The sequence below is a fragment of the Euleptes europaea genome, chromosome 16, assembly GCF_029931775.1.
Source record: "Euleptes europaea isolate rEulEur1 chromosome 16, rEulEur1.hap1, whole genome shotgun sequence".
NCBI classification, from domain to species: Eukaryota; Metazoa; Chordata; class Lepidosauria; order Squamata; family Sphaerodactylidae; genus Euleptes; species Euleptes europaea.
The window spans coordinates 56,303,630-56,322,784 of record NC_079327.1 but is presented as its reverse complement, the minus strand read 5'-3'; the positions used below and the strand labels follow the sequence as shown (position 1 = coordinate 56,322,784).

Here is a 19,155-nt window from a genome sequence, read left to right as displayed (position 1 = left end):
CTTATTATTCACTTTTTTAAAAAATGTATTTTATGATGTTTTGATGTGACCATTTCAAGTTAAATAAATAATTTTTTAATTAAAAAATGTATGGTCATTAGCAGAGGCATCATTAAAGTCCAAACTTTCCATCAGCAAAGCAAATATTAAGGACATAAAATAAGAGAAGCTACAATAGCCAGCAGGGGTTAAAGTAATCTGGTAGTGGCCAGTACAGAGTTCTGATGGTGGCAAAGAAACAATATTTCTCCTCCACCCCTGCAGTGTAGATATGCAGACCTCTTATGAGTAGTCAGGGGCCTCTATTGGGTTCTGGACTATAGCAGGAGGCGGAGGGCTCTGGAGCCCACTATAACCATTTTGCCCAACACTTTGCTGATTAAAATCTCTCATATCCATTCTGACTTGGACTGTGCATTAGCAGTGACAGGATCAGATGGTCCCAGGTGAAGCTGTTCGAATGACAGGCTCTTAGAATGTTTCACTTACTGAGAAGTGAAGGTGTCTTATTCAGCCAATCATCGAGTAAGCAGGACTCAACAACTTTACTTACTTTTAAAAAGCAAGTCTTTTTATTGAAATACTTCTAGTAAAATATGTAAATGCAGATTATAAAGTCTTTAACACTTCTATAAAAACTCTTATAAAATACAATGTATGTATGTACAATGTATGCAGTAAAAGCAAGAAAGTCTTACATACTATTCAGTTTCAAAATCCAACTTCTAAAATATAACAGTCAAATTATTCTGATTCAGTTCAAAGTATCTAATTCACAAAGTCTAGAGTAAAGTATTTAAGCCATACATACCATTCAGCCTTTTCTGAGAGCCTTTTGGAAGGTTCTAAATCTCTGGCTGTACTGTGGCTGTATTTATACTGTTTCAGACTCATTAAGAGTGAAGGGAAATCTTTTATCCCCACTTTCAAACAACATTTTTATCTATCAAGAGGAATACCTTTTATTCCCTCTGTCAGATATTCTGAGCAATGCAGCAATGTCATAGTAGCAGCTGCTCAGCTCTCCATGACCATATATGGGCTTCCTTTCCTTTCAGTCTGTTTTGCTTAAAGTATAAACACTCGTTTCTGAGTTTCATGATCATTTTTATACCATCCTCTTTGTTAGGACAATACGCATTAAATGAGACTACTTAGAAATCTGTAGCACAATATTTAACTATTTAACTCATAAAACACAATTATTGTTTACATTGTCACTTTGTGAACATCTGTTAGTAACACATAGCCTTGAGCAAGATTACAGAAGGCAAGAAAGCATATTACTTGATAGGACTGCAGGAACCTTTAATGCCTTTAAGTTATAAAAAGCACAGTTTAAGCTATTAATGTACTCTTAGCACATTAAGATATCTTGAGACCCTGAGAAGGGCAAAAGTGTTCTGCTTGTGAGATTCTGACATCTGGCAGCTGAGTCAGAAAGGTGATTTTAGTTACCTCTTACTGATAGATAAGGAAAGGTGCTCTGCTCTTCCCCTTCAAGGACAAGACCAGGGTAACATAATTAGTTAGCTCTTGATAGAACTGACCTTGAGAGAATTCTGTCAGCCTGTTCTAAGGACATTTGCATTACACAGGCTTTCATTATACATTACACAAACCTCTGCAGTGGCTCAGTTTGCATGTTATGTTCAAGCTCTACAAGGAATTAATTCTGCACATGTTCACAAAAACCATATTTATATCAGAGACCGTGACACAGGGTGCTGACTTGTCTAGTTGTATGGGATACTTTTGTTAGCTTGTCCAGTCTAAGGATGTGGACATTCTTGGAAGTTTGAAATCTTCCACTTGCTAGTATGACCCTTTCTGCTCCTAGTTTTTAAAATGTGCTGGAAGGGGCTGGTGGACTGGGTCCACTTCTAAAGAAACATACTCTGGACCCCGGGAGTTTTCCGGGGGGGAAATTTCATGCTTCCCCACAGTATCATGGCATTTTTGTGCACCTTCCAGATTTTCCCCATCTTTCCCAAACCTACTTTACAGCGATGTTTTGGGAGAGAGCACAGCAAAGATGGGATGGTGCCCACATGGACAGCAAATCTAGATCTCCCAGGATCCAGCCCACATTGGCACTATGTTCCCAGCCCCAGTCCCCTGCAGCAGCTATTTGCCTCCCACCCCAATGGAAGGTTTTTTTTTTAAATCTGTAATTGAATGTAATTAGAGCATTACAACACTATAACAATGTATGTGGCCAGGTTCTTTGAGATCTTAGCTTTCATTTTTTAAAAATAAGTTTCTAGTTCAGTGGTTCTGAAAAGGGGTTGTACCTCCCCCTGGGGAGGCAGTGGGATTACCTGGGGGGGCACTAAGAAGCAAGCGGGCATTAAGGGGTGCTGGAGGTGGGCCCCTTTGGCTGTGTTGTTCATTTATTCATGGAGTGACAAAGAAAGCTTGGGGTATATCAACAGAGGCATAACATCCAAATTGCAAGATGTCATCGTTCCGCTGTACACAGCATTGGTCAGACCACACTTGGAGTATTGTGTGCAGTTTTGGAGGCCCCACTTCAAAAAGGATGTGGACAGAATGGAGCAGGTGCAGAGGAGAGCAAAGAGGCTGATCAGGGGCCTTGAGACCAAAGCTCTATAAGGAAAGGCTGAGGGAGTTGGGAATGTTTAGTCTGGAGAAGAGGAGGTTTGGGGGGGGGGCGTGATTGCTCCCTTTAAGTATTTGAAGGGCTGTCACTTAGAGGAGGGCAAGGAATTGTTCCAGTTGGCAGCAGAGGATAGGACTCGCAATAATGGGTTTAAATTGTGGGTGGATATTAGGGAGAAAATTCTACAGTAAGAGTTGTTCAACAGTAGAATCAGCTACCTAGGGAGGTGGTGAGCTCCCCCCCCCACACACACACACACACACTGGCAATCTTTAAGCAGAGGCTGGACAAGCACTTGTCAAGGATGCTCTAGGCCGATCCTGGATTAAGCAGGAGGTTGGACTAGATGGCCCGTATGGCCCCTTCCAACTCTATGATTCTATGATTGCCAGGCTATGGCACCATGCTGGCAAATGGGACTCCAGGTTTCTGCCTCTGCATAGTGCTGAGTACCCAGCTTGCTGGGGGTAAAGGGAAGATGACTGGGGAAGGCACTGGCAAACCACCCCGCAAACAAAGTCTGCCTTGGAAACGTCGGGATGTGACGTCACCCCATGGGTCAGGAATGACCTGGTGCTTGCACAGGGGACCTTTACCTTACCTATAGTGCTGCATAGTGCTGAAATCTGGCGGAAACTATCAGAATCTTTAGTAAATAGGCCACCAAAGCTCTAGTCAGACCAGCATGCTGCATTTTGAGAAACCTCATGTGTTTTTTTTTATTTACCAAATTTATATCCCATCTTTTTGCATAATAGCAAACAGGCTGGTGGCTTCAGCCCCATGGGAGCCCTACTCTTTCTCCTTTTCCCCAGCGTTGGCAGCAGGGCCCTATCCAGGGTTGTTTTTGCCTCCCAGTCTCCACCTGATCACTGGGTGTAGGGGTGGAGTGGCAAGTACCTGTAGATCAGTTGAAGAGGGGCCTCCACCGCCCTGATCACCCCAGCTGCTGCCCACCACCCACCACAACTCCAGAGATGGCAAAGCGTCTGTCAGCAGCGTCACCATAGCAACTGGATCCTAGGCTGCTGACCCACGTGCCCCCTGTGGCTAAGGCTGCCCTGGTTTTGAATAGTTTAAGGGGGGGGAAGTGCCCCTTTAGCTGCAGAGAATGGCTACTTGGTGTAACAAATACAAACTACCTCATAAACAGCAGTACAGATGGAAGCTGAAACTCAGTCAGTACAGGAATAGAGCAGAATAAAATGTACTGAACACACAGGAATGCTAAGTAGGCATCATATGTTAATGGCCAAACATCCTTGAGAAAGACATGGTATGTTAACAACAAAATAAGTAACAAACACGTTGGAAGGAATGGAAGCCTTACCATTGACAATCCACTGGCTAAATGTGTCCGTCCCTTTGAGTAGCCACAGGCCACAATGTCATCAATATCTTCTTCTGCCTCATTTAGGTAATCCTAATGGGAAAGATGGAAATAAAATTAAATTCTCGTCAACTTGCTTCAGTTTAGAGGATCAGAGGAGACATTCCAGAGTGATCAGTTCCTCTAGCTTATGCCTGGTATGTGAGGGGTGCCCTACCCTCCTCACGATTCACACATCTAACAGATACATTGCACAAGCAGCACTTGTCTTGTCTCTGCTCCCTGACCTTCTGCATGGAACAATAGGTCTGCATGACAAAGATTAAAAATTTCTGCCCTTGTGGTGAGTGCTCCATCTAAACTCACATTTACAGACTGCATGTTTGAAAGATGCATGCATGTATAATTAGTCAAAGGAATTACATATCACAAAATGTCCTCTGTTAATGGTTACTCTCTCCATTAACTTCATGTTCTTTGATTCTGGCTGTTGTGCCAACCAAAACTTTCTCCGTGTTATTTCAAAGATCTTTTACTAATATATCTGTCTCTTCCTTGTCTCAGTTCTCACATTCAATTCACAGTTATATGGGCCTTCATGGACTCTGACCAGAACAAAGGGCTTTCGAGGCAAGCGGAAATGGTTTGCCATTGCCTTCCTTTAGAATGAAGTTGGATGCCCCAATACAGTGGTTGGCAGACCGTGGCTCCTGAGCCGCCTGCGGCTCTTTGGTTCCTTGGTTCCTCTGGGCTGCAGGATCGCGGCAACCCATCCAAGAGAAGCCACCTTCCCCGGGCGCGGAGGGCATGGGGGGAGGGCTCGCTTCCTTCGTTGGAGGATCGGGGCTGCGCAGCGCAGGGGAGGAGAGCCTGGTGTCCCTTCCCCGCCCCGGCCGGGCTCTGCGTGCATGCAGAAGTCCCGCAAAAGTTCTCCACCTTTCCGCCAGCCCAGAGCTGCGGCGGGTCTTTGCAACGTGCCGGCCCGAGCACCGGGGAGAGGGAGGGAGGCCCCGATCCAGCACATACACATCCTCCCCCACCTTCCTCACCTGCAAACTCCAGCGCATCGCCCTCGTGGCCTGCCCTTCCCTTCCGCCGCTGGAGAACGCCAGTGAGGGGGGGGGGAGGATGCCCCTCCTCCTTCCTCCTCCTCTTTTTCCTCCTCCTCCTCCTCCTCGGAAGCCAAGGCGCTGAGGAGGGGCGGACGGGCAGACGGCAGGCCGGCTGGGGAGGGAGGGAAGGAAGAAGCCCAGGCAGTGGCGGCGAGGAGGAGGAGGTCGGGGCCCGGGGGGGGGGGAAGCCATGTTTGATTCATGCACATTTTCCCCATCCAGATACTCAAAACTCTGCATGGGGGTTATTGGCCATTTATGAATGGGAGGTCTTGCCTTGGATTTGTCACTCAGATGCACATTTTCCCCATCCAGATTCTCAAAACTCAACAATAAGCCCCCCTGCAGAGTTTTGAGAATGCAGATGGGGAAAATGTACAGTGTTTGTCAGTCATTGTCATGATTTAATTTTATGGATACCTTTCTTACAATTTAATTTTTATCAATAAATAAGATCACTAGTAAGTATGATATCAAGTTTTATTCAGTGTACCTATAGTTTAATTAAGACTTAAAACTTTAATTAAAGTTTATTAAGTTAATAAACAGTGTACCTACCTATATAGTCTAAGTTTAAGAAATTTGGCTCTCAAAAGAAATCTCAATCGTTGCACTGTTGATATTTGGCTCTGTTGACAAATGAGTTTGCCGACCACTGCCCCAATACATCACCTAGCTCAATTATGCCCCATAACTGCTGAGGCGGGGGGTCACAATACTGATTCTCAGCTGTACTCTTAGCTAACAGGAGATGTTCTGACCCCTCCAGTTCAAGAAAAATGTCTCTGCTACATCTCAGAGGCATGCATTTCAGCTGCAAGCCTGTGTGACACAACATACAAATTTCCCCCTTTCATTCCAGCAGCTTGCAATTCAAATGCAAGACTCTGAGATGCATCAAAGAAGTGTATGTGTGGGGGTGGGTGGGGGGTGGGGGGTGGGGTGGAATGCTGATTCTCATCTGGAAGAGCAAGCTTCTTGCTATGCAGCAAGAAGTCTGGGTGGGGGGGAAGACCACCACTGTGAGCCACACAACACAGCCCCAGGGCTTGCATGCAGCCCATAGGACTATAAAGTGCACCCATGAACGACTTCATCAGTTCTCTCTTAGGGATGCTTGAGCACCTGCCTGTTCAACTCAATTCCCATTTGTCAGGGGTGATCAGTGGGAAGTTCAGCTGTTTGTGAACTGTTTGTGTGTATTCTTAGGAACAGGGTATTTGCAGCCACCAGCTGCCAACTTACAGCTGAAGAGGGAAATTGTGCTCTACGCCCAGCAAAGATTTGTGGGGGGATGAGGAGCTCTGATCTCCCATTCTGGAAATTTTGCTGCATTGCAGCCTCCCAGACATGCTGAGAAGGAACAAATTGGGAGAGAGGGAGGGAGGGGATGGTCAATAGCCCAGTTGATGTCTCCCCACTCCAAGCTCTTGGCTTGGGCTGCAGAAAAAAGGAGAGAAGCCAGCTTTCTCTTCTCCATTTTGCCACAGAGAGATCAGAAGCTTTGCTTCTGTCCCCACTCAGCTTGGAGGGAAGGAAGAGAAAGGAGCCTCTTTCTCCTCTCCCTTCTGCACCTTTTGTTTGTATTTTGCTGAGGGAGAAGGGTCAGAACCGAACTCCTAGCTGATCCCCCAGTCATCTGCTTCTGAGCAGCAGGCAGCTGCAAACTTGTTGGGCAGCTATTTGAGTTGCTCGATGCAATCGGAATATATCCCTGACAGTGATCGTGAGTGTTGAACAAGATACGTACAAGTGCAGAACAGGTTTGCTGAAAAATTCAAAGCATCCCTGTGTTCTCAGTCCTTATTCCCCATGATTGGTATTGCCCACTTCATCATCCTGTTGCTACAAATTGACTGACTTTATGGACTGTGGTACAAATAAATTGTCAGCTTCAGTTCAAAGCAAATTTCTGTTAGCCATTATGAAGGAAAACAAATATTAAGAATGTCCTCCTCACTTTATGGACTGGTATGATTCTAACTCACCAGCTCCTGATCTAATGCTCCGGGTACAGATTTACTCCTTAAGCTTAAAGTATCCTCATTGCTTTCTGAACAGGATCCACTGAGATCTCTCTCAGATCTGCTGCGATCTGTAATACAGAAGCGAGAAAAGAAAGTGTTTGAAATCAATACAACAAGACTAACTCAAGCTGTGGCTTAACACAGCTTTCAATTTCCTCTCCTCAATCCCCTCTCTTCCTGAAACAAGTAAAGGAAGGGAAAGGCTGAAGCATGTGGGCAAGAGGAAGAATTTAATTTCTGCATTTTTATTTTTCCATCCCTGCTGTTTTTACTTAATAGGGGGGCCGGGGGGGGGAAATAATTTAAACAAGTGGTTCCTCTAACATTTCACAAAACTTATGCTATCATTAAAATTAAAAGGCTGTACAATATAGCCATTTTTTTGCACCCTACTCTTATAGGTATGAATTAACCATATAATTAGATGTTAAACAAACCCACTCCTTATACTGAAGCAACGGCACCCACCAACAAAAGGTACAGTTTGCAGCTACTAACAAGTAGTATGCAAATTCATCTTTTTGAAAAAAATATTGAAAACGGCAAGTATATTAATCTTTGCGATGCGCTAGTTTCTAACAAAGCAAGAAAAAACATTAAAATAGAGGGGGAAAGGTAAAAAACTGGCTGAAGGAAGTGGTCACTAGGATGAATATACATGCTTCTGTTTTAACAAGAACTTACCAGATGACAGGGAAGTCCTAGACACTGCTACAGAGGGAGTTTCAGAGGCTCCCCTATGATGTCTTTTGGCTAAATCTTCACTTGCAGGGTTAGCTATACCATTTTCTAATCCAAGATCCTGCCCAAGGAGAACAGAAATATGTATTTCATGTACCACATTATTAAAGTATTGATATGCAAAAGCTACGTTCGTTAGCTTATTGAAATTCTGCTACAATCGCTCTTTTTGTTGGCAACAACATGCTCAACTTTATGCTAATAATGCAAACTTCTCCCACTTTCCATCTGTTTGTTTCCTCTCTCTATATAAAGAGCCTTAATATATCACTCCATAATTCTTGTTAAAAAACAACAACCCTGCTTTGTCTGAGTGAGCCAACACTCCCCCCACGTAAAAATAACTGCTGTACCCCAGAAACAGAAACGCATCCTGGAATCAAGTGGCAAAAAAGAAACTTAAGAATTAACACTTTGAAATGAACATTCTGTCAGTAATTACTATATGAAATGTAAGCAGAGTTAAATATGAGCACCTGTGGGAAATCTGAAGGGTTTGTGTACAGAAAAAAAATGCCACCTGCAAAAATGTTTTTTCAATGTGCCTGATTTTTCCTCTCTTCATTATCTCAGTTAACAAGTACATAATCAATTCACAACAACATTCCCTTCCTGAAAACCAAAATCAAAATTAGGTCTGATTTGACAAGGTCGGTATCAGTAATGTCCCAAGAGGGCTAGCTGCACATTTTGGGGGAACTGGGACAAGAGGTGCTCCAGCGGGCTTCATGAACACCTGCGCACTTACCCTCCCACCGGCAAAAGTGGAGCACGGCCCGTGCTAGTCCAGGAAGCACCACAGAGCTAAGAGGAGAATGTGTGATTCACGCTCTTTCACCTTTAGCTGCTAGTAGGCAGCGAAGCATCAGTCATTTACACTCTCCTAAGCCCCACCTGTGCTAGCTTGGCTGCAAGGAATACAAAAAAAAACCCTCACTCTGCTGCTTTTCCAGATGTTCCCAAAGGAAGTGGGAGACAGCTTCAGAGGCTCTATCATTATCTCCCCATTTCCTACTGGGAGCAGGAATCCAGTCAAGAGTTGGCAAAGGGTCTTCTGTTGGGCTGCAGGCCTTGGTAGCTGCTTCACTGTGCTGATTTTTGATGCTAACAATCTATATATCTAATTTCCACGTGTGACCCCTGCCTGCAGATACTTAAATCTAAAGATAGGAGGCACGCTTCCCAGCAACAGGTTTTTCTGCAGACTCAGGGGAACCCCTGGGTCTGCAGAAAAATTCAAAAAGTTTAAAAAATTAATGAGGGGGGTTTAAATCCCCCCCAAAACTAAACAAAGCATTGTCTGCACATGCCTGGGATTGGTGGAGGCCAGCACAGGGATCCACACTGGGCTCAGCTGCAGTGGCCAGGCACCGCAGGGATCTGCAGCAGAGGCTGGGAGCCACTAGCGGAACCCAGGAGTCCGGTGGAGCCCGTCTTGTGGCGGCAGGGGCCCCAGGAGCCCATCTGGGGCAGCAGTGGAGCCCAGCAGCTGACGATGGGCCTGCCCAGTGGCGGAGTGGGTCTAAAAATATTGGTTGCCAGGAGAGCAAAGGGGGCCCCCACCTACAACTATAAGGCTATCCTTAAATTTTTATTAATTTGTATTTTTAACATATTGTCTAATGTTTAAGGGGGCCCACTTCATCGGGGGAAGCGAACACAATGGCCAGTCTGCCACTGGGCCTGCCCACTCCCCATCATTGTAAGGTTAGCAATGGGAGGGGGAGGGGAGACGGGATTTCCTCCTCCCCCGCAAGCAAGGCCATCTTAATGCATGGGCCCAATGGGCACTTGCCCGGGGCCCCCACGAGCATAGGGGCCCTATGCTAATCTGTGTATGTTAAGTGACTTGCCATAAATAAATATTACTACACAGTAGTCTAGACTATACTAAACTATAAAATAATATTTGCTGCAATGTTATTGTGTTACAAATGGACATTGTGATTTGTCTATGATTTACTATCCCTGGGTTAGTATTGCAGTAACCTCTGCCACAGTGCTGTCTCACTTGCATGTAGGCCTATGTGTATGGATCTCGTGCTGTATAACGTAATTTAGCGTATATATTACGTCACTTAAACTCAGTTGACTCAATGAGTTTGTCATCTATGTCCCCTGTGCTGGACACAGCCTGAACTTGGTGGGAGTAAAAGCAGCAGTCTACAGACTGTAAAATTCTTTGACTTTGTTCAGCATCTGTATTCATTTTTTGCTGGTTCTACTCATCACTGGAATGTGTTGACATCATCTGTAGGAAAAGATTTTGTGGTCAAGCGTCTGTCTGACACACGATGGTCAGCACATTTTGATGCTGTTCATGCTCTGTATGGGGGTTTCGAGAAAATAAAACATGCACTGGATTCTCTATCGGCTGACAATGAACAGCAAGTGAATACAAGTCAAGAGGCAGAAGGATTGAGCAAAAAAATGGAAAACCTGGAAACAATTTTTCTCACAATTCTTTGGAATGACATGCTAGAAAGAATGAACAAAACAAGCAACGTCCTGCAATCAAAGGATGTGAACATCCTTTTTGCCACGAATCTTTTTGAGTCTATGAAAACCTATCTTCTGAAAACTAGAGACAAATTTAGTGAATATGAATTCAAAGCCAGGAGTATGTGTCCAGATACAGATTACAGTGATGGGGAAAAAAGGGAACAAAAACGAAGTGTGTGTCTTAGTAGATATGATGGATCAGAAGAGGTACTTCTTAGTAAAACCGAAAAGTTCAGGGTGGAAACTTTCCTGCCTATTCTGGACACTCTAATCTTTGAACTGACAAAAAGTGCACAGGCTTATTCACAGATTGGAAATCTATTTTCTTTCTTCAGTGAATTGACAACCATTGTTTCTGATGCACTAAAGAAAATGTGTGAACATCTGGCTAATATGTATCACAAAGACCTGAATTATGATGACCTTTTAAATGAATGTGAGCATCTCAAGCACTGCACGGCTCTTGATGAAAATTGTGAGACTCTCCCTGCACTGTACAGAAAAATAATTTCAGACAATTTGAAATCTGCATTCCCAAATTTTGAAATTGCACTCAGCGTGTTCATGTGCATGATGGTGACCAACTGTACAGGAGAACGTTCTTTTTCAAGGCTGAAACTTATAAAAAATCTGATTCGTAGCACAATGGGGCAGCATCGTTTGAACTGGCTTTCACTCATGTGCATGGAAAATGACATCCTGAAGACCACTGACTTCAAGCCAATAATAAAGCAATTCTCTCAAAAGAAATGCCGCAAATGCTTGTTATAATACGAAGTTCGTAGTAATTTCATACTCTAATCTGTGTGGCTTACTATTATTGTGTTTTTCAAGCCTTGTGTATTGTTCAAATGTTTATCATGTTGATTAGTTGCTGCTGTACAGCATGTTTTTAATGTTTTAACACCAGTTTTGTTGAAGTGCCAATAAAATAAATATATGTTTAATATTATTGACCATTTACTTCTTATTCCTGTGAGTGGTTGTTGTAGGGGGCCCCAGCACACTGGTTTGCCCAGGGGCCCATAATGCTGTTAAGATGGCCCTGCCCGCAAGTGTGGTGGGCCCCCAGTCTTGCTTCCTAATCCTTAGACTTGGGTTAGGGCAACAACAAAGCCTCCCAGAAAATGCATATCGCGCTCAGAGAACTCAAGAGACCTCCCAGAAAATTCTGAAGACCAAATGATCCACAGAACTGCTCCCATCATATAGAAAGAGAGAGGCAAGGGGCTCTGGTTTTACAAGGAGAAAGAACATGCGAGTTCTCAGTTCTCCTCACCATCATGCTCTCTTTGCTGGCCAAACCAGACTCAGGCACTTACAACCTTTTGTGTGGCTGAAGAAGTCAGTCCCATGTTTAAACATCAAGAGCTACCACCCTTGTGTTTAGTCTGGCTCTGAGAGGCAGAATAAGAAAAAAGAATCAGCTAAGTGATGTTCAACGAAATTCACAGAAAGATATTTCAAGACCTCCGTTTAAAGCTAGTCAGCCTCTCATTCAGAATCATTTCCAAAACTGGAAATTGCATCCATAATACTTAAACCTACAGCAGAATGTGTTCTGATGGGCAAATTACCCTTCTCAAATCTTATTTTTCCTTGTGATTAATGGGAACAGAGACCAACTTCACTGTTCTTAAAATGAATGTGAAAAGAGTGGGTTCCAATGTTATTGAATGATGATGTGCCAGAAAGTACAAGTAACTCATATTCTGTGGGGTTTTTTGTACTCTCCGGTGGAATTGGCATATCACACTTTACTGGGAGCTCATGGCAGAACAGCTAAAAATCAGCATCGGCTGACTAAAACCACAACTATGATTGCATAAAAAATCCCCCCCATGTAAATTTAAAAGAGTCTGGTTTCAAACTTACACAATAAAAACTAGAGTAAGTTTTCTCACAAATTTCAACAAACCAGGATTGCAGGCTTCATTAACCAGAGCCAATTAGGTTGGACTTAAACAACAAAGGGTACAGGTCTTTGGTAGCCTTCTCAATTTCCTGGACCTAGTGGGGATTCCCTTCCCCGGCCGCTATCTCCCACCCCCCACCCACCCCTTCAGAAATTGAGCAGCAGAAGAAAAAGTGGCCTCCAAAGCAAAGCTCTAGGTCTTTCCTGCAGAGATTAGTGGAAATTCCTAGAGTGTCATCCAGAAGCAACATCACATATATCCCAAACACCACCACCCTCCCCCAGGCACACCCCCAAACTCCCCATATTTGCCTAGACAGTACTGGGAATCCTAGGCATTTGGGCAAGTCACATTTTTAGGTAGGAATGGCCAATCATGACAGCCCCCCTCTCCCCAACAATGCCCAACAATGCTACAGTTCACCAGGTTTACTTAGTGGGTACCGGAACATTTCGATTTTCATTTAACCTTCTTGCTGCCAACGAAGTCTAAAGAGAAACCTTTTTTACCAACAGTGGACCCTTACCCTGCTGCCGTCTAGAGTCATGCTGAGTGTGCTCAGAGCTGGTGACCTGGGGCGGACTGGGGTGGAGGCACTGCTTCGGTTTGGAGCGCCCACTGCCCCTTTGAGGCAGCTGGGTATGTCCTCCATGTTCAGTGAATACGCACTCTCCCTAGGAAAACACACCAAAAATACATCCTCTTAGTTCAGCTATTCCAGCCTGAACAAAGTATATCATTTAGGACCTAATTAAATGAGATGTTGAGATATACATAAATGAATGGATCTCAGAAGTGTTTGTACTGGTAAAGAACAGTGACGGGGATCCCCAGTTCAAGTTGAGGCTACAGCAAAAGAGGAGGGTTTCCTCTGGAACCTGCTTCTAGATCTGCTGTTTCCCCCAGCAAGGCAAACAGAAGATGCAGGGGAGGTGTCTGAGGATGGGGGAAAGACGCAAGGGGAAAGGTTTAACCTCCCCTCCCCCTATGGTTGCCAGCTGAGCATTGGCAACCAGCAGGAGACTGTGCAAGGTGCCATTCAAATTGCCACTGCTCGGACAGCACAACGTCACTTCTGGTGCAATTCCAGAAGTGATATCATCATATCAAGCGACACCCTAGGATTCCGCTAAAACTCCATGGTTTTGCCACATAATTTCTGTGGAAGCCTAGAGAATCACCCTGACACAGAGGGCCCCTACTGGAACGGACACTGTGCCATTGGAGCAAAGGTGATTTCCCCAGCAATGCTGCCCCCACCTCCCTACTGAGGTGTGTGTGTGTGTGTGTGTGTGTGTGTGTGCACTTCAGCAGAAAACCTAGCAGCCTTACCTCCTCTGCATGGTGGCCTCAATCCAAATCAGGGGTCCTGTGCCTGCTATTTATCAATTTAAAATGCTTGGGAGACCCCAGTGTCTTTTTAGTTCACACCCTTCCTAAAACAACAAAGATAGCTCACCACTAGCTTAACATTTCACTTGACAATCTTGATAGATCATACGTTTAAATTAATCAGTACTCCAGCACCGAGATCACACAACACAGTTTTGGCTTCCTATCACCTGGGCTTCAACCAACATAAGTTTGCAACATAGCCACAACATTTAACACACACAGTCAGTTGCACTGAAAAGTATTCATCCACTGAAAATGTAGTCTAGACATCTAAGCTATGCTCCCCGCCTTTCTGAAACAGCTGTTCATTTTGATACTCAGCCGCCAATCACTCATATCCTCTGCAGATTATCACAGATTTCCAACATCACAAAATTGGCTTAGAGCCTCTTACAGTTTCAGCTTTTAAAAGCATTTCAGGAGGGAACTTTTCTTGCTCTGTGCTTCCTCCTACATGAGCCATTTTCACAGCAGTGTATGAAGTGAAATTAGTTGGCTTAGTCTATGGAGAAAGCCTGAAATCTTGGAAGGCAATTACACCAAGGCAGAAAGAGTGCATCTCCCCCCTTCTCACAAATGGACCACCCTGAAAGCAGCTTGGCCAGCTGGCTTCTGGAAGATTTAATGGACAAGTATTACACATTCTCAAGCCACAAATGCTGCATCTTCAGACCACCATGTAGACAACAGTAATGAGATCGGCCTTCAGAATAACACCAGGTATTCCGTAAATGGTTCTTTAAAAAAAACACTGGATACGCTCCACATTGGAAACACGTCCCATTTATCACAATATTTGAAACAGGGCTCAGTCTCTGGTGCGCAGTCATTAAAGGCCTAACTACAATACATACAGGGGCCTGTCCATGTAATAAAAGCCCCACAACCACTAAGTGCAGCTTCAGTGAAGGGCAATTTGGAGTGGAGAAACCGTGGTCAGTCATGCATGGACGGTTTGTCTTGCGATTCTCCCGTGAATGTCCTGATTCTCTGTGGAGATTATGGGTAATGCTTCCCTCCCTCGGGGCTCAGCTCACTTCTGTTCTGCGATTTCCCCAGGTTTTCCAATCCCTGTTTTATCCCGACATTTAGCTTACTTCTGCACCATTCACAATTCTTTTGTAGGTGCACAGTTCAGCCACGGGTCGATGTTTCCATTGCCTGACACACCTTCATTCTACTTTCCCCCTCCTCCTCCTCCTCCCATTTCCCCTCCTTCCATGATCTCAAAAAAAAAATTCCACCATATTCTGCCATTACTTGCCCATTGCATCCATTAAATTTTTCTTAAATTGCGTTGCTATACCGGTATTTTGACCCTTTGTTGGGATAAAAGAGCCTTTCTCGCTCTCCCACCCCCACCCCAGCCCCTCCAGCATTCATCTAAAACACCAAATAATGCACAAAAACATCAACTGTTAGTTCACTCCCCCCCACTTTTCCTTAGTTCCATCCTTGCTATCACTTATTCTTTTATGTAAGCATTTACGGCTGTTATGACCGACGTATCGGCAAAACGATTCTGTTCTGTTGTGCCATATTTGGATAACTGTACATAATTCATCAGAGTGTAAACACAATTGGTGTGAACTGTAAGTACGTCTGGGGCTTTCACTTTGTGTTTTGTGCTTCTACTGTTACATTTGGTGGTTTAGGGGGCAAGGGGGGGCAGATTTCGTTTTTTAGTTGGCCTTTTTTTCTTCCTATGAGCACCACCATTTTCTGTTCCCTCAGACTCCTGGAACGCCATCAGTATCTGTGCCATGAGAACAGCCATGGCTCTTCTCATGGGCAGTCTAGCAGGTGGCATGCCACGGAGAACTGTTTCACAGACGAGCTTAAGATTCTTGGCTCAGCCTTGCTCTGCGTGTAGTGACAATGGTCACTGAGGAACCGCTCTGTTAGAAAATTCTTCCTAATGTCTAGACGGAAACTCTTTTGATTTGATTTCAACCTGTTGGTTCTGGTCCGACCTTCTTGAGCAACAGAAAACAACTCGGCACCATCCTCTATATGACAGCCCTTCAAGTACTTGAAGATGGTTGTCATATCCCCTCTCAGTCGCCTCCTCTTCAGGCTAAACATACCCAGCTCCTTCAACCTTTCCTCATAGGACTTGTTGCCCTCCTCTGGATACGTTCCAGCTTGTCTACATCCTTCTTAAATTGTGGTGTCCAAAACTGAACACAGTACTTTAGGTGAGGTCTAACCAGAGCAGAGTAAAGCGATACCATCACTTCGAGATATCTGGACGCTATACTTCTGTTGATACAGCCCAAGATCGCATTTGCCTTTTTAGCTACCGCATCACACTGCTGACACATGTTCAGTGTTTGGTCTACTAAGACCCCAAGATCCTTTTCACACACACTACTGCTCAGACAAGTCTCCCCCATCCTATAATTATGGAGTCAGGAAGTGCTCAGCTGCTCCTCAGCTCAGGGTTCCAAACACATTTGCAATGGAAAGCATGCGTTTGGAATTCCATTGGGGGGGGAAAGCAGCTTAGGGAAAGGTGATTAGTAGCAGAGATAAAAGGAAGGGATGAGCGCCCCTTGGGATTTGTTCATTCCACATCATCCCTTAGAATCATAGACATCATAGAATCTTAGAGTTGGAAGGGACCACCAGGGTCATCTAGTCTAACCCCCTGCACATTGCAGGACATTCACAGCTACCTCCCCCCCACACACCCAGTGACCCCTACTCCATGCCCAGAAGATGGCCAAGGTGCCCTCCCTCTCATGATCTGCTTAAGGTCATAGAATCAGCATTGTTGACAGATGGCCATCTAGCCTCTGCTTAAAAACCTCCAGGGAAGGAGAGCTCAGCACCTCTCGAGGAAGCCTGTTCCACTGAAGAACCGCTGTAGCTGTTAGAAAATTCTTCCTAATGTCTAAATGGAAACCTTTTAATTTAATTTTATTCCATTGGTTCTGGTCCGACCATCTGGGGCAACAGAAAACAACTCAGCACCAACCTTCTGAAGCTGTGGTTCCTTAGGAAAAGAAGCTGAAAAGTATTTTTTTGCCGTGTATGATTTCCTGCAGAAAGCTGACTTGGCCGCCCTCACACATGTTTGGGTAACATCTGCACTGGAGTACTGTAGTGTGCTCTACATGTCAGTGGCTTGTGAATCAGACCAGAACCTTCAACTGGTTCATCTCATATCAGCCAGAATGCTAACTGGGGCTCGATGAAATGAACACATTAAACCAATAGTGTGTGTGTGTGTGTGTGTGTGTGTGTGTGTGTGTGTGTAAAGTGCAGTCATGTCGCAGCTGATGTATGGTGACTCCAGGCAGGGGCTTTCAAGGCAACTGATTAAGCAGAGGTGGGGTTGGCCACGGCCTTCCTCTGCAGAGTCCTGGGAGGTCTGCCTTCCAAGTACTGACCCTGCTTAGCTTCCAAGATCTGACAATACCAGACCATGCCACCTTTCCTCCTCAAACCAATATTATACTGGTAGTTTATTCTTCCTCTTCCTCCTTATTTCAGAGTTCAACTCAAAGGGCCGGTTTTGACCTTTACAGCTGTTAATGGCCTGGGCTCAACCCTCCACCCACCTGTTCCTGCCCACGGTGAACCAGTCTCACTGGCCCCTGTTTCAGCCCATGTGGGGGCTGGAAAATTCCACAACCACCCACGGGCTTGCTCCCACGTAACCTACTTCTCTCTTGGCATTTCCGCTGCCACCAGCTAGTCTTAAAGAGTATCTCCTGCTAAAAGACCGGCCCTCTCAACACTCTTTGCCATGTTGCCATTTCAAGGCTCCACTCGGTTGCTGTGTCTCCCACTTTGCTCTCACTAGCTCTCGAGGGGACTGGCTAGGGGTGGATGCCTGTCTCTGACACCGGCTTACCCCGGGGACAAAGGAATCAACTGCACCCCCTCCCCCTACTTCTCCTTGACAATCATGACCGAAGGGGTTTCGTGTGGATACCAAGATCATACTACCAGCATTTAAAATATAAACACATTTAACAGGAAATAAAGAAATGCAAGTGTGGACTAGGTACACAGCAAGGGTCCAGATCAAAAGCGACACAGCCACCATCCTCTAACCCTAACTCTCACATACCCTAAATGACAGCAAAATTAGGACAGGCTATTTATTCTTGGGGTTGCAAGCATTCAGAAACATACCATTACCCTGCTTTTATGGTGGGAATTCTCCTTCGCCTTTGATCAGCAATACATTGTCAAATCTACTCTTGCAATGGAGTTCAAGTGTGAGGCACCTCCCAATAAGAGGGTAAGATGTCTGAAGAGACGAAATGGGTGCTTCTTCCTTGTGTTCAGGGGTTTTACTCCCCCTCCCCTCAGGTTGCTAGATGCACCTGTCTTTCCTGTTCCCAAAGGAAGATTAACATCCCACTGTTTGGTCTCCCCAACTTCTGTGGCTTAGGTGTAATTTTTCCATCCTTTGGTCTTCCCTTTCTGAGCCTTCTGCATCTCTACTGAGCTGGATAACTCTTGTGCTGGGAGATGTCATGCCCACCCTGCCTTTCCCCTGTGTACCCATTAGCCCGTACTTAGCACTCTCTGGGCATATACAGAGTGCAGAGCCAATTATTTAAACCGTGACATAAATTCTGGGGTGTAAGGCATTTAAAGCCAAAACCTTCCACCCACATGTTCTTGCCCATACTCTGAAATCATCTGAGGGGGTTCTGTTACAGGATCTTGCACCTGGACAGAGGCATCTAGCAGGAGCCTTCTCAGCAGCCACCCCTAGACTGCCATATCCCCCCTGTGATATTCTCTCCTCTGGAAACATTGCGTAGACCCATATCCATACAGGTCTTCCAATGTCAGCTCATCTGTTCCAGAAGGCCTCTGAGTAGTGCATCCCGAGACTGCAGTTGTTTTATCCAGTGCTGTTTTACTATGTGTTTTAAGTTCTGTGTTTCGGTGGTGTTTTCACAGAAAAGTAGCATAGAAATTCTCTGAAGAAACAACATGTAGTTCTACCCTTACATACACCAGTGTTAGTTATGGCTGAGGCGCACCGTTTCCATCACATGCCCTGTTACGCAACACTATGGCATCTGTGCCCTATGCAGTGGCCATGGCCACAGTCAGATCGCTCGCGAAATCCTTGGGGGCTCCCATCACTACTCCCTGAGGCAGCTGAGACGTCTCTCACGGTGCTGTTCAGCTGTTCTGAGTGTCTCCATCTGTTCGCCTTTCCCCCCCTAGAGAAACGATGTTCCATTCTGTTGAGTTTAGCTCAAGCTACCAATTCCTGGCCAGAGCTGCCTTCTAATACCTGATTTCTTGTGACATTTCAATGTATAATGTTTTGCCCACAGTGCCCATTCAGTAACATAACTGTATTAAAGATCTGAAAAAGCCAACTTTTCAAAATTTGGCACTGTCCTCAAAATCTGGCACTGCAGTATTTGATTCTCATTTGTCATGATACAAAATATAAAGACAATGGATGAATCTTTTAAAATAAACTTAACAATTTTACTCAAAACACATTGGTTCCCTGTCTAAGCAA

At 44.9% G+C, this 19,155-nt stretch overlaps 1 protein-coding gene across 1 annotated transcript in view; it reads right to left on the bottom strand.

Annotated features, from left to right (window-relative positions):
- The window catches only part of SYTL5 (synaptotagmin like 5), a 92,856-nt gene that overhangs the window by 42,198 nt on the left and 31,503 nt on the right, over nt 1-19,155 (bottom strand). Inside the window, exons 6-9 of the mRNA XM_056861812.1 lie at nt 12,778-12,925; nt 7,777-7,894; nt 7,054-7,160; nt 3,954-4,046 (exon numbers count right to left, since the gene is read on the bottom strand). Of these exons, the coding sequence (XP_056717790.1) occupies nt 3,954-4,046; nt 7,054-7,160; nt 7,777-7,894; nt 12,778-12,925 (466 nt within the window). The remainder of the gene's footprint in view (nt 1-3,953; nt 4,047-7,053; nt 7,161-7,776; nt 7,895-12,777; nt 12,926-19,155) is intronic.